This window comes from Schistocerca americana, chromosome X (genome assembly GCF_021461395.2).
Source record: "Schistocerca americana isolate TAMUIC-IGC-003095 chromosome X, iqSchAmer2.1, whole genome shotgun sequence".
Classification (NCBI taxonomy): domain Eukaryota; kingdom Metazoa; phylum Arthropoda; class Insecta; order Orthoptera; family Acrididae; genus Schistocerca; species Schistocerca americana.
The window spans coordinates 771,825,457-771,842,194 of NC_060130.1; the positions used below are offsets into that span (position 1 = coordinate 771,825,457).

At 41.8% G+C, this 16,738-nt stretch overlaps 1 protein-coding gene across 1 annotated transcript in view; it reads right to left on the bottom strand.

Annotated features, from left to right (window-relative positions):
• The window catches only part of LOC124555426 (histidine decarboxylase), a 387,573-nt gene that overhangs the window by 175,744 nt on the left and 195,091 nt on the right, over positions 1-16,738 (bottom strand). The window contains exon 4 of the mRNA XM_047129330.1: positions 6,569-6,682. Coding sequence (XP_046985286.1) covers positions 6,569-6,682 — 114 coding nt within the window. The remainder of the gene's footprint in view (positions 1-6,568; positions 6,683-16,738) is intronic.

Consider the following 16,738-nt stretch of genomic DNA (forward strand, 5'->3'; position numbering starts at 1 on the left):
CTCTATCTACATTATTCCGTGATTTATTCAGTTTTCAAATTTATACTGACTTTTTGATCACCCGGTACTTTAATTGCCAGCCAGAGATAATCATGCAGTCAATACCACTAGACGATATGTCAGGGAGTAGTTTTATAAACCTACCACAGCCTCGCGGCTCAGAAGTTTTGACTAAATAAATATAGACAGTTACTCTGTTGGTGAGTTTCTGTCAGCACAGAAAAAGAATCGTTCTGCATGTAACTTAACTGGGATGTTATCAAACTCTGTTTGGCCGTCAGCATCAAGGGCAGGATGGAAAAGACTGCATCTCCGAGGTCTCAGAGGATCCGGGCTGTAAGTGGGTTTTCATGTAACAAGGGTATTCGATTCAGGAAAAAGCGCTGCCAGTAGAACCAACTGCCGTGTGCAACAATGTTTTGATGGGAGACATCACCGTCGACTATCGCGGATTGTAACGAAGGATAGACGGCCCAAAGTGCAATATATCACTCGCCATTTCTTCTGGACAACAGCGGCAGACGTACCATCCAGGGCAAACTACTCGCTGTGGGATACAGAGGCCACAGCCTAAAACATGTGACTTTGGTCACTGAATGTCACCGGGCACAGAAATTAGCTTGGGCACTGGAACGCTGTTTCTCTAGGATAGTAGCATGGAGAAAGGTAGCCTGGGCAGGTGAGTCGCGGAAACGGCTGAAATTCACCGAAGGTAGGCTACTAGTACTTCGAAAACCACATTAGCCGATGTTTCCCGCTTGTCATTAGGACATATTTCAAGTGGATGGTGGAGGTATTGCCATTTTAGGGATGCTTATGTGGGATGAAACGCGGCTCCTGATACATTCGTCATTTTCTCTCGGCGGCGAACAATACAGTTACAAATTAGACAAGCATGAGCATCAGTTTGTTCGACTATAGTACCTCGAAGACGACTTGCAGCTTCAGCTAGACAATTCACTATCCGGTTACTCTCGAATTCGGTCAGAATGGGTTGGGGGAGCACTAAGTGAGTATGAGTGTCATTATTGTCATCCATTTAAGTTCCATTGAGCGCATGTGAAAGCATCGAGATGAGTGCGCTTTGTGCAACGATCTGAACAAACTCAGTGAGGTGCGGGCAGTGACTGAGTTGCCCTTGGCTCACTACGGCACTCCGACGCATTCGGCATGTCTTAGAGTCGGTGTCATGATGCATCATCTCCGTCATCAGGACGAAAGAGGTACTACTAAGTAAGTATCTGAGTGGCACATGGATTTGTAATTTCGATTTTACATTTTATCGAGTGGGGTGAAAAAATACTTTTCTGCGACAGTCATATTCTCTGGCTTGACGACTACAATTTTCCTAATATGTAATAATATTCTTTAAATGATTTGTTAGCTTGACATGACTGTCTGAGAAAGCAGAATACACTGGTTTCTAAAAAGGAAGAGGAAAAGTACCGAAATGATGAAACCTCAGAAGTCATTCATCTTAAATGTCATGAAATTTAGCTGACATTTTTTAATATATGAAAGTCCATCGATCTTCATACATTAGAGGATGTGTGAACTAATTACGGCCGCGGGCCGCACATTAAAAATATTAAATAACTTAACGCAGTAAAATATTGTTTCAAAATATAAGTTTTAAACTTACTAAATGTATGTGTGACTTTGATATGGCTCACGTTACTTCATTACTATATACGAATACCCAGTGCCGAAATATAACACATACAGCGCAGTTGTACACTGTTATTGATGGTATCTACGAGTTACGTGAAACTAGCAGCAACAGCTTTCCGAGATAATCCAAAACGTTCCGTTTGATCATCATCGAATAACAGAACATGATAAGATGTCAAATTACACACCTCAAGGGATTGCGAAATAGTGAGGTAATGGTGTTCTTATAACAAAATCTCCGCACGCTACAGTAAAGCACAGAGTAACATTTATGAAAATGTGTTAAGGTATGTTGTAGACCATAGGTGAAGCGTCATGTGGGCATGGCTGCCTATCAAGACACATTTGTTTTCCGCTTTGCCGTAAGGATAGTCGTTGCAATTTACAATGATCTTATGAGTCCCACAAAATGTGGGGGTTTGTACTCCTTCGCAAACGAAATGTTTTCACTCAAATGCCTGTCTCGTAAAGAAAAGGTCGAAGTGATTATTGTGACAATTAAAGACTTCCAGGAACTTCTTGTGGTTACCGAACCTAAATGTTCAAATGAACAATGGGTTTGAAATGCAGTTTTCATAGCCATTATGACATCGTTGGGTATACGCCGGGTTCATGCGTCTCACGAGCCCCACAGCCTGTGAAATTTAAGGTTCCTCATATAAACAAATACAGCTAATACGGAGCGTCACGTCTTACCCATTATGTTAGAAAGCCGTTGGTTACCAATTCGTTGCAGTTACAACGTCAGTTAGTTACGTTGATTATGAAAACTGTAAGTACTTGCGTGAACATAATGTTACGTGGGAGCGTAGAAAGGTTGTAAATGAGAACTAACCTTCGCCATTTCACAAGTGGGCGTGATCGCGTTAGGGCTAGCTATTGGCAGCAACATCTCGGGTAGTGATCTCATATCTGTAATCAATGTGCTGTTGCACAGTGTGTAGATAAACTGAATGAGAGTTGAATGTTTTGTTTTGTCAGTTGCAGTTTTGGCTATTTCCACTTATTTTCAGCCAGTTTAAACACTCAAAAAATGTGTAGTATTTATCAAAAATGCTTTCTCAGGTCCGTTAAGAAGCTATTTGGTTCTATCGAGACAAACTGGGTGTATCAAGAGGATAATGATCCGAAACATCGCAGCCCAGTCTGTACAGCGTGGGGTGCCCACGATGGACTGGCCTGCAAGGTCTCCGGATGCAAATTCTATAGCAAATGTTTGGTCGTATAGTAAGATGAAGCTTAAAGGAAAGCCAATATATATATTGAACTAGCTGTCATATAAAATAAGGACGATACGGATATTGTTACCGAGCGAATATGTAGAAAATCTCGTGAAAAGCATGCAAAAAAGGTGCCAAGCTATAATCGGAAATGGCGGCGATTAGGTTAACTATTAGGTAATTGTGCAATTAGTAATAACATGTATTTTTATGTAAACATATATTTATAATAGTGTCTTTTATTTCATACAGATAACGGCGTACACTTTCTTGCGGAACTGACTGTACAGAGTGTTTCAGGATTGCTATTACAGGCTCCTAGGAGGTACAGCTCCTAGGAACCTGTAGTAGCAAGTGTCAAAGCCTTGTAGAACTATATGCATTTTGAGTTCGGTGATTAATCCATTTATTTGAGGACTTAGTAGATAAAGTTTTGGTAAGGAACCCATTTCCGGAAATGTACCATTTAGGCATTAAATAATATTGAATATCGGAACAATTTCAAACCTCCGCTACAGGGTAGAGCTGGACAATGAATGTATCGAGAACGTTTTCCGGATAGCCTCAGTCCACCACTTTCTACTTTCGTCCGACTATAAGAACGGCTGCGAGAAACATGTTGACAGCTAGGAGGGATGACTGTGGTGCTGCACAGACGTGTACCAGGGTTTGTGGACCGTGTGTATATGAAAGCACGAGTCGCAGGTATTCCTCGCCACGTGGAGCAGCTCCGATAGAGCACACAGCTCAGCGATCATTGTCTCCGCTATGTGCGTAGTACGAAGCGGGAGATTTGAAAATGATCCGATCTCCAAACTTATTTTCCATCCACACAGTATATTCCTGGTCATCGAACCTTATCAAAACTTTATCTTCTAACTCACCTCGACAGCCTCTAGAAGCCTGCAATAGCAAGTGTCAAATGCCTTGTAGAACTATATGCATTTTGAGTTCTGTGATTAATCCATTTATTGTGTTCGGATGGTGCTGATTTCCGTAACATTCCAACAATTTAGCACTAAAAACAGTAACAGTTGGCTCCAAAGAGCCACATTTACTGTAGAAAACCAATGAAGTAAATTTACTCCCGTTTCAATCTTACAAATGAGGCGCTGAAAACCATAAGGGCCTAAGTCACATCGTCGTTGATTCTGACATTGTAGCGTGTACGCATGCTCCTGACATCTGTTGATCTTACTGTGAACCAGCTTTATTTGCACTGTTGCCCTAGACTGTATATATGAACATTTATTAAAAGCTGTCTCTCCCATTTCACTGATATTCACTTCCACACGGGCCCGAAACACAAATTTTTATTGCTGTAGGGACTGTCAATGGCTGCTCTGAAGCCGATTTCTTCATAAAAGCTGCAAGCTCTTAAAGCAATGCTCCACTGTAACCTCACGTTCCATGGTTTCAGCATCCCAGTCTGTAAAATGAACTCTCAAGAGTGTTACCGACCTCATTGTCAAACAAAAAGCTGATGTTCGTGGTAATATAGAACACTGCAGAAATGAACTTTTCACGGGACGCTATGAACTATCGTTTAAAGTAACATATTTTTCATTGGAGTCGTAGGAGGCCACCGTTTCCTGCAAGTCGCATCGAGGCAGACCGCAATTTGTTACTTCCCCACAGTTTGTAGATGCCTTGCAAAATGTAGGCCCAAATACGTAGGTGGAGGGTAAGTACCAACCTTGAAACACAAAGACTTAACAATGCTACTAGATTTCGTGCCTGAAGTGAACAGACAGTTTTATCTGAACTCAAGTCAGAGAATGTACTTAATGAAAACTATAATAAGAGGACCACGAAGTGTTGCGCTAGGTCATAATTGTGTGTGTGTGTGTGTGTGTGTGTGTGTGTGTGTGTGTGTGTGTGTGTGTGGCATCTGTTCTTTATGTGACGGTATCCGTTCTTTATGTTCTAATTTTTGTTTGACATTACTTACAAACTCCACAACAATCAAAAAGAAACTATTGCCATTAGCAATTTCTGTGAACATTTTCTGGATTAACATTAATAACAATATTTGTAAATATTAATTAATAGTTCGCAACATAAAGTTGGTACATTATTTTTATAGGAAATATGTGATGTTCAGACGTGGCTCAAAAACAAGTCAAAGCTATGAGACTGATGGTCTGCCTAAAAATCTGATTTTCACAAACATCTACACTACTGGCCATTAAAATTGCTACATCATGAAGATGACGTGCTACAGACGCGAAATTTAACCGACAGGAAGAAAAAGCTGTGATATGCAAATGATTAGCTTTTCAGAGCATTCGCACAAGGTTGGCGCCGATGGCGACACCTACAACGTGCTGACACGAGGAAAGTTTCCAACCGATTTCTCACACACAAACAGCAGTTGACCGGCGTTGCCCGGTAAAACGTTGTTGTGATGCCTCGTGTAAGGAGGAGAAAGCGTACCATCACGTTTCCGACTTTGATAAAGGTCGGATTGTAGCCTATCACGACTGCGGTTTATCGTATCGCGACATTGCTGCTCGCGTTGGTCGAGATCCAATGACTGTTAGTAGAATATGGAATCGGTGGGTTCAGGAGGGTAATACGGAACGCCTTGCTGGATCCCAACGGCCTCGTATCACTAGCAGTCGAGATGACAGGCATCTTATCCGCATGGCTGTAACGGATCGTGCAACCATGCCTCGATCCCTGAGTCAACAGATGGGAACGTTTGCAAGACAACAACCATATGCACGAACAGTTCGACGACGTTTGTAGCAGCATGGACTATCAGTTCGGAGACCATGGCTGCGGTTACCCTTGACGCTGCATCACAGACAGCGGGGTCAGCGATGGTGTACTCAACGACGAACCTAGGTGGACGAATGACAAAACGTCATTTTTTCGGATGAATCCAGGTTCTTTTTACAGCACCATGATGGTCGCATCGGTGTTTGGCGACATCGCGGTGAACGCACATTGGAAGCGTGTATTCGTCATCGACATACTGGCGTATCACTCGGCGTGACGGTATGGGGTGCCATTGGTTACACGTCTCGGTAACCTCTTGTTAGCATTGAACAGTGGACGTTACATTTCAGGTATGTTACGATCCGTGGCTCTACCCTTCATTCGATCCCTGCGAAACCCTACATTTCAGCAGGATAATGCACGACTGCATGTTGCAGGTCCTGTACGGGCCTTTCTGGATGTAGAAAATGTTCGACTGCTGCTCTGGCCAGCACATTCTGCAGATCTCTCACCAAAGGAAAACGTCTGGTCAATGGTGGCCGAGCAACTGGCTCGTCACAATACGCCAGCCATTACTCCTGATGAACTGTGGTATCGTGTTGAAGCTGCGAGGGCAGCTGTACCTGTACACGGCATCCAAGCTCTGTTTGACTCAATGCCCAGGCGTATCAAGGCCGTTATTACGGCCAGAGGTGGTTGTTCTGGGTACTGATTTCTCAGGATCTATGCACCCAAATTGCGTGAAAATGCAATCACATGTCAGTTCTAGTATAATATCTTCGTCCAATGAATACCCGTTTATCATGTGCATTTCTTCTTGGTGTAGCAATTTTAATGGCCAGTAGTGTATTTTTCTCAAAACTTTGAGTCTGTGCTTTGGGACTTTATTGTTATTAGTGCCTCTTTTCCATGGAAGTTTGAAGCTACATTCAGAAAACAAATTGCTAACGTACCCAAGTGAAACCGATGCAGTTGATGGCGTCTGCGAGCATGTCTCCCAGCAGCGACGGGAACGAGTTGAGCGCCGGGAAGTAGGCGTGCATGTGCGGGCTCTGCCAGTGCGTCATCTGCAACAACACCGATCATCATACAACACTAACATTACCACTTCGCTGCGAAAAAAAGAGGGGTGCTCGCAGTACTGAGGTTATTACTGAGTCAGTATTTCACCTCTGAATTGGATTATTACGCTGTATCAAGTTTCGTATAAATCGATCAACCTAGTGATAGTGATCGAGCAGTTTACTACAGACGTTTTTTTTGCACACCGTCGGAAGAACAAAACAGCGAAGCTGTAAAAATAACGAAATCAGACGCGCGTGCATTCACGTGGGTCCTATTCTGAAGAAGACCACCAAAAATTAAATATGTTTAGTAACTACACAAATCTGCAGCATTAGTCACACTCGCTTTATGTCCGATTTGGCCACGTGTCCACTACGTGTCACTACTCAATTCTTTCTATAACAAAGGTTACAGCAGTTCGTTGCATCTTATTATTTGAAACGTATATTCAACAATTAAATTCTACTCATAATCGTTTATAGCCCTCTCTTCTTTTGATATATTCAAGAATTTCTGCTCCAAATAATTACAGAGAATGGATTACGCTCTTACTACAGTGATTGTCATATTGTACTGATTTACATTCCTTGAACAGTACTGTGGAAAATTCTAAGTAAACCTTCCATACCTCGTAACGCGGATTTTTGATCTAATTGCTTCTACAAACGTTTCAGGCTACAGGTACAGTTATCCTACGACCTCGGATAAACGTTTCTTCGTTCTCTTGAGGCAAGAAAACCGAGATACAGTTATCCAAAATCGTCGTTGCGAAAAATTATGATTTCGTACACTATGAAGTTATATAGCTTATTTACGTGCAGGGAGGAGACCCCCTAAGAGGGATCATTGCCGATAAAATTTTATTAAATAAAATTTTCCATTCGTAATATACGGCCGTAGCCGGCTTGGGCATATTGTAGTGGAAGGTGCTGGCCGGAAGACCGTGGTCGGCACATTCCTGCCACGTGCTCCTCGGTCAGACTCTAGTCCCACGGGTTGGTTGCGCTGACGAGGGTACGCTACTAGCAAGGCGCGTTGGCGGAATCAACCCTCCAGTCAATGACTAGTCTTGTGATCAAGTGGGGACGCGGCCGGGAGCGGCGAGGGCGGCTTGGAAACAGCTCCGCGCTCTCTTAGCTTCAGACCTCGGCCCCGAGTAGTCGCTCCTCTAGCCTCTGCCTCTCTGATGAGCAGACGGCAACCCCTCTTGGGGCTGCTCAGCCCTACGTAGGCACCCACGTACCATCTTCACATGAATAAACAGGTTCCATTCAAGCTTAATTACTTTTAATTATTGCAACGCCCCCAATTTTCCGCTCCTTCCATCTATCCTGACGAACATTTATTAAACTCTGCCTGTAAATGTGCTCTAAAGCTGTCTACGATAAGGTCACATATACCAAAGTATTTATGCACTTATTCAGGTTCCAGCTCATTAGACCCTTTTGTCTTCAAGTATTACTTGTTTTGCGCCTTAATATAATTTACAGAGTTTTGTTGAAGTACTGCTGACGTACTGATGTAGTGTGGTGTGAAAACATTTATAACCGATTGGGACATGTAACTTCTTTCATTTCGGTCAACTGTACTTGACTTACACATTTGTACTAACAACTGCTGCTTCTCTTGTGTCCGCAACAACGGTGTCTTTTTCATGTCTGTACACATTTCAGTTTCCCTTGCCTACGTCAAATCAAATCGAGTCTCGGTTGTTTGATGCTTTCTTTCAGCACCCGTATCTCCATTGGATACTCACTGCAAATGCTCCACTCGGTGCATTCTTATCAGTTTTAGGCCTCACATAGGTTTTAGTGAGTGAATCTGTGCAGATCGCTGGAAATTACCTCCGGGTGCACATGCTTCCACTCTGAAGACACTTTCGGTAATTCAGGAAAGTAAAGTTCTTCAGCTTCCTGGATGACTGTGAAACGTGGACTACATGTGTGGAAACTTCCCGTTTTCTTAAAGTGTCCTACACATGAATAAAAATGGATGTTACACTATAGATAGTGCTGCTGCGTTTGATGAGTACGAGGTACCATATTTTGAAATAAAATTTTCTTCCGTACATATTATTTATTTTAAAGTTAATGTCAAATCACAAATTCACGAAAACAATAGATGAATATTTCACAAGATATAAGAAACTGTACCGTCATCGGCATGTAAAACACGCGTGGTACAACTGAACGGAAATAAAAATAGACATTGAGTCGAAATTTGCAACAGTTTGGCGGCAAATTTGGTGCATGAGGTAAAATAACACCCTAGTATCCGACGAAAGAGCTAAGGAAAGGAAAGAAGGGAGATTAGGGTTTAATGTCCCGTCGAAGACTAGGTAATTAGAGACGGACGGGAAGGAAGTAGGTCGTGTCCTTTTTTGAGAGAACATCCAGGAATTTTTCTTAGTTTGTCTAAGAAATCAAGGAAAACCTAACTCTGGAAGGTTAGACGGGGCTTTGAAACATACCCTTCGCGAATACGAGTCTAGTGTCATTGCTCTTGGTGCGATCGTAAAAAGAAAAAATACGAATACACTCAAGTATCATCATCATACGAAGGGGCGAAACAAGAAGGAAGTGAAGTATAATTTTGTGACTCTTTCAGCACGTAGCGGTAGCGATAGATTTCTTGTCACGTAAATATTAAACTGAACTAAACTCCTGAAACAGATCTTGATGACCACGCGATGCCGACCGGGCGCCATGACATCTGTGCCATGTGCCGTCATGCCTATGCGGTATGGAGGGGCGATGGGTCAGCACACCGCTCTCCCCGCGGTTGTCGAAAAAAAATGGCTCTGAGCACTATGGGACTTAACATCTGAGGTCATCAGTCCCCTAGAGTTAGAACTACTTAAACCTAGCTAACCTAAGGACATCACACACATCCATGCCCGAGGCAGAATTCGAACCTGCGACAGTAGCAGCAGCGCAGTTCCGGACTGAAGCGCCTAGAACCTCTCGGTCACAGCGGCCGGTTCGGGAACTGAACTTAGGTCTTCCATATTAGAGTGGTATGCGCTTACCACGCAGCTCCGGAGGCGGACACTTACGTAAATCAACGTCGAATGACTCTCCTGCATTGAATGTGATCTGTCCTCACAATTTAACTAGTAGACATTATTATAAGATGTCGTGCAGCCTCTTCCTAGTTACGTAGAGGGGACTTCACGAAAATACAAGAAACCTTAGACCAAGGCCCAAATCCTCAACTGGAAAGCGGGTACGTGATAGAATGACTAGGACAACACTGAAACAGGTCGAAGAGTATACCAACTATTGCCGTGCATTCGACAACGCCTAGCGCTTGGAGATGTAAACCATAGTCACGGTATGGTACACAATCTAACGGGACACGCCTCATATACAATTTAGCTATATAGGATTAACAGGAAAGGCAATTACGTCTATCATTGTGATCATACCGGAACACTCAACCACATTATCTTTAATTGTTATGCGTATAATGGAATTACAGAACTAATAGGGACTCACCAACCACTACACGAACTTATAAGAAATAATAAATGGTGGACAATAGAACAGAATGTTGCTAACACCATTTCCCGTCATGAAAAAGACATATTTGCTAGGGCAAGGCAATTGCAGAACCGTTCCCATCCTACACAGCGTCACCATAGCAGCGTAAACCTGGATAATGAATTGCTAGCGAGTACATCTAGTGTTATGGAATATGTGAATGTGAGTGTTGCGTCACAGAATGTGCCTGTGCAACCAAGATCACAACGACGTACGAGGCAGATCCCGCAGTACCACATCAGTCCCATGTCGGCGCAGCTTCCAGTTCATTTACGGCTCGGCGACTGACGGTAATGTGCTCCGATGCCATCCCAGAGCATATTCACATTGTGTACATGGGGATTCAACAAAAATTTCCAAACTGACATGACACATTGTGCATACAGTAAGGATCAGTAATCACTTAGGAATAGGGGGTCGCAAAGACCAACCGGGGCTACTAAATGGCGTTGTAGTTATTTACTCACATGCTACAAATGGACGCCCACTACAGGAGATGCTCAAAGTTTTGTCCAGATCCACGAAGTAACGCCTGACATCGACGCTACATGGAACGGTTCACCCTCCCAAAGATATCTGATGTAACTCGAAGACATCCTGCTGCCGCAAAAGTCCTGCCCACTAGGTCCTCCGGCGATGTAACAGGTGTTTCTTACATAATACCCTTCAGACACCCCCATAGGAATAAAAATCGATTGGGGGCAGATCGGGGGATTGCGGTGGCGATGTGAATGGCCCACCACGGCCAACCAGCGGCTGGGAAAGGGTGTCTGCAAATGTGCTGATCGTTTGCTGAAATGCACGGGGGCTCCGTCATACTGAAATCGAATGCGGTGACGAATAGGCATGGGAACATCAATCAGTACATCCTGCAGAACCTCTCGCAGGAGTACGATACACGTACGACCATTAAGTTGGTCCAGGAGAATGTACGGCTCAATTAAACAGGTTCCGACGATGCCAACTCACACGTTAAGGGTAAATTTGCGTTGCGAGGCATGTGGTTTCACATCCGCCCACGTACGCATGTTGTGAACATTCATCACGCCTTCGAGTGAGAACGCAGTCTCGTGACTGTAGCGCTCTCTCGTGGTGTTTGCGACTCCGGTTCCTAAGTAATTGATCCTTGTCGTATTCCCGATGTGCCATGTCAATTTGTAAACGTTTCTCTTGAATCACCCTTTATAAATGTACTAATATTGGTACTGATACACACTACGATCATGAAAGTAAGATGGCTTAAGGCCGTCGCACTGAATGGAGATTAGTTGAAAAATTGGATTTTGTAGCCAATAGAGTAAAGAATAGCATTGTTATTGGTATTATGAATAAAGCCAACTTGCTTTCAGGAAAAAAGCGTTGCGTTACTTATTAAACACCCCCCATATATATAATTTCCTTTTTTATTAACTACTACTTACTTATTACTATTACCAATACTATCATTATTATTATCATTATCATTATTGTTATCATACATTTTACTATCATAATCATAATTTTAAATATTATTGTTATTATTTTTATGCTGAAACATAACATTGAAATCAATCAAAACATATAATAACTTCTAAAAATATTAAAACACGACCTGTTACGCACGTTGATTCAGCTGCCCCTACCAGCAAAGTTATTTCTGGCCCTGAAAACCCACGCGCGAGATATTCATATTCTCTCGCTCGCTACACACAAACTATTACTCCAAAAAACAAAAAAAATGGACAGGATCTTTTTGCAGGACATTTAGTTACATTTTGTACTGGGAAGCGTTACCGGCAGAGGCCACCCTTTTCGAGTTATTCAAGGAAAACTAACGAAAGTGACCGTCAAACGCATCTCACTCATCCGTCACCAGTCAGGATTTCTAGTATGCTGTTCGTGGCACTTCTTCCTATCAATGTACAAAAATTTCCGACTACTAGGACTATTCCCGGTATTCGAATTTTTTTGCCGCGATTGATTGGGCTACTACGCCACCAGCATAGTCGGCTCTTCGTTAACATTATTACTTTAAACGTGCCCGTGAGGGTGATGAAACAAAACGACTGCCGGCCGGGGTGGCTGAGCGGTTCTAGGCGCTTCAGTTTGGAACCGCGCGACAGCTACGGTCGCAGGTTCGAATCCTGCCTCGGGAATGGATGTGTGTGATGTCCTTAGGTTAGTTAGGTTCAAGTAGTTCTAAGTTCTAGGGAACTGATGACCTCAGATGTCAAGTCCCATAGTGCTCAGAGCCATTTGAACCATTTTGAAAGAAAACTACTTTTGTAAATGTTAAGCTAAAACTAATTACGATGACAATTCGATCCAAAATTAACCCTTACAACCACAGTAGTTTCGTAGTCAGAAGGCTTGACGAATACAAAATGTAATTATTTATTTTATGCTGTTGAAATTCACACAAACGTCAGTTTTACAATTTGTAAGGACTTGACTAAGCCGATGTCGTAACCAGGCCAATCAATGAAGACGAAAAAATGTCTAATATCGGAAGTAATTCAAACAGTCGCAAATTTTTGGACAGTGGTAGGAGGGAGTGCCACGAACAACATACTAGAAATCCTGACCAATAGGGACTGAGTGTGGGAGTTGGGGGTGTGTTCGAAGGTCATTTTTGCACGTTTTGCATGGATAACTCTAAAACTACGTCCTCTAGCTAAAAGGTATGCAACTACAAAGTTTAACTACGTTAAATTTCCTACAAAAATGTCCTGTTCATTTCTTCTGTAGGAGTAATAGTTTGGGCATAGCAAGCGAGAGAATACGGAAACCCTGCGAGTGACTCTTTAAGGCCAGATATAACACTGTGGATCGCATGAAACGACACAGACCGGGGTAGGTGAATCACCGTATACATAGAGAGAGTGTAGGTCTGAAGGAAGCAATTAAAAATGTATGAAAAATAAAAATAAAAAATATCCGTACGGGCATAAAGGTGGTGCATTCTGTGAATAAATCTCGCTCGACTAGCAGAACAAGAATGAAAGTTAAGTGCAATATAACTGAAAACTCTGATTCTAAAAATGAGATGTTGATTTACTTTATTTTCTAAAACATATCAGCCTTCGTCATTTACATGATACTCTTGTGCTGAAGCTGTTCAGTTTTCACAAGCTACTTAACAACCGCTTTAAATTACTATCGACCGTATGGCCTTTTTTTTGTTTCAAAAAAATGTATGCAATTGAAGTGCAACCTTTCCGGCGTAAATGATTTTGTTGTAACATTCCCGGATATCTTGCATTGTCACTTGTACGTAGCATTCACCTATAACACCAAAATTATATGCAATGACCTTCACATACTTGCTTCTCTTCCAAAGATACGAAGTTACAGTAAACATTCTCGCTATAACTAATCACCATTGAGACTCGGAAAATCATATGAGCTTAATAGAGGAATTGCGTACCTCATTACGTCTGCACAAGCAATTCTGCATTGTATGCCATTTTTTCAAAAGCTGAACAGCGCCTGTGGTGGTTGAAAATATCACTATTTGGTAGGGGTGGATAACAGAGAAACCCTTTACTAGCTATCAATGAAGATCGCATCAGAGTTGCATTTATCAGTTTTGAAGATTACTCCATTACGAAAAGCAACAAAGGAAAATAAAATTTACTGAAAAAAGCGAAAAATTTGCAAATAAACAGAAATAAGTTATTCTGTAACATGTTTTTTGATGTATCTTTTCTAGTAAAAAATTTGCTTAAATATGTCAAACAACTAGAGACGAAAACTGAAATTTAAACCTGTTTTTGATATGTTATGATTCTATATTAAAACGTATCAAAACTAATGGTCGCTGCTCGGAATCCCATTTCTGTGTAGGTCTATCAAAGACAATTACAACTCTCAAGCATTTAAAGATTACCAAAGAGCTAAATTAAAGAGGGATAACGATCTACATCTAAATCTACATCTACATGGATACTCTGCAAATCACATTTAAGTGCCTGGCAGAGGGTTCATCGAACCACCTTCACAATTCTCTATTATTCCAACTTCGTATAGCGCGCGGAAAATACGAACGCTTATATCTTTCCGTACGAGCTTTATTTCCATTATCTTATCATGGTGATCGTTTTTCTCCACGTAGGTCGGTGTCAAGAAAATATTTTCGCATTCGGAGGAGAAAGTTGGTGAATGCAATTTCGTTAGAGGATTCCACCGCAACGAAAAAGGCTATTGATACACTATTCTGAGGTCATTACGTTACGTGTGTCAGTCAAAAAAAGCTAATTGATTAACATATTTAAGAAAACTAAGCAGGAAACTTAATTTTTGTATTGGAATGCTGCGCATAAACAAGTTGCGAGCCAGAGAAATGCCGGATTAGTAGCAAATACAGGGTGGTTGTGATTAAGCTTTCGCTACTTGAGCCAGTGTTGACCGAAAACTATTTACGGTATCGGTATCCAGCTTTATAGGAATGATGTTCAGACTGTGAGCTGCAGGAATTGCATTGTTAGCTGTGTTAGTGTCATGACTTGCAGTTAGGAGCCGGAACTCGTACGGTGACGCATCTGTGTACTAGAGTTGCAGTCAACATGCGCCTGGGCAGGGTTAGGAGGGCTTCACTTCTTAAGTTGTTTTATCAAAACAACAGCAAGAGTGCTGCAACTCTTCGCTATTATCGACGCATTAAAGGAATACGGAGAGGTCCTCTTTCCGCACCGGGAGTGAAAAATATGATTGCTATGTTCGAATGAACTGGCGATTTGGCAACTGCTTCTGGGAGATGTCGACGGCCAACTGCGCCACAAATTCTTTAAGAAGTACAGTTTCAGTAACTAAGAATGCTGGATGCAATATGCGATCTTCAAGCGGCCGGCCGGAGTGGCCGAGCGGTTGTAAGCGCTACAGTCTGGAACTGCGCGACCTCTGCGGTCGCAGCTTCGAATCCTGCCTCGGGCATGGATGTGTGTGATGTCCTTAGGCTAGTTAGGTTTAAGTAGTTCTAAGTTCTAGGGGACTGATGACCTCAGAAGTTAAGCCCCATAGTGCTCAGAGTTATTTGAACCATCTCCAAGCAGTGCACGAGCTGTGTCACGGCATCTGAACATTCCTTGGCCCACCTTTCGAAAAGTGCTGCGAACAATTGTGAAATGGTATCCATTTTGTCGTGGATGCAGATGGTCGTCATATTGAGCAACGTTTGTAATCTGGAACGTAAACATGGCACACAATTAAAAAGTGTTACCCTCTCATGCGGAAATTAAAATGTATTTCTTTCAATGGTTTATTCGTTATATCTCTTCCACATGTCCTTACAAATGTTGCCACAAAGTTTCATTGTCCTGTGATCACTCATTTTTAATGGGGGCACTCTCAAGTAGCAATAGTTTAATTATAACCACCCTCCAAGTACGTATGGAAAAGGTTCACTTAGAAAGCGCACATTGATTCGATATAAGGAGAGGATTTCTTCTTTAAACATGTTCATTTTGAAAGTAAAAATAAACTCTAGCGAAGTTTGCTTATTATGAGCGAGCTTGTTACGATGTTTACATTGGACTTCGTGGTATTACCGGTAAGGAAAAAGGCTAAATGGGCTTTGGGCGGTAATGAGAAACATTCTATTTGTGGCGGTTTCCTGTTAACAATAATTGTAGCTAGCAACTTCACTTCTTCCATCTTCATAAACAGCAAGCAAACAGACGTCAACAATTAGCAAAAATCTCTTAACTTGCTAATCGAAACGAATCTATATTTCAGCCCTGTCAGGCAGTTATCGATTTATTAAGTTGTGAATTTTGGTAAGAGTTCCGAGTCTCATGGTGTGGATTTATGACATGCATTAAGTTAACGGAATGAAAGTTTCGCATTGATAAAAGAGAACTAGAGCTAATGTTCAAACTTTTTGGGTTTATTTTGTTCTGTTCATTGATTTCAGCTTAGCTTTATTGAACTTTTCATTAATTTTTTTCTAATTGTGACATGATGGATTTCTAAAATAAATATTATTTTATAATTCTTGGTATTCGCTGTTATTGTTTCAGTGTTATACCCTGATAAGTGGATTAATGTTTCGCAGCTTTGTGTCTATCTTTATCAACCTCAAAGCAAATTTGGACCAAATATTAAAAAATGAATTGTTTGGTTGCAAAAATCTAGTAATCGTCGTAGCAAAATCTGGAGCAAATGGGGGAGAATAATTTTCAATATTACATCCGAAAGATTTTGTTACCGGTTGCAGAAATTAATTCGTTGCTTTCGTTGGACTCTTGACCTGGACGTAACAACACCTCTGCCTTTACGAGGACGACGAAGAGACTTGTTATAGTTCGGATTCCACTCGGAACTAATAGTGTGATTCAGTCTCTCGATAAAGAAATGTTTCCACAGTGTAAACATTTTTCAGAAAATTGTCGGACGAATATAATTTCCAATAGTATTGTTACGTCAGTCATCTGTTCAGTGTCAGTTTGCATCGGCATGTTTTACGAAACTGATCAAGTATGCCTGCTACGCAACACTATATGCAGAAAGCCCACGGTCATTTCTTACTCCATCCCAATA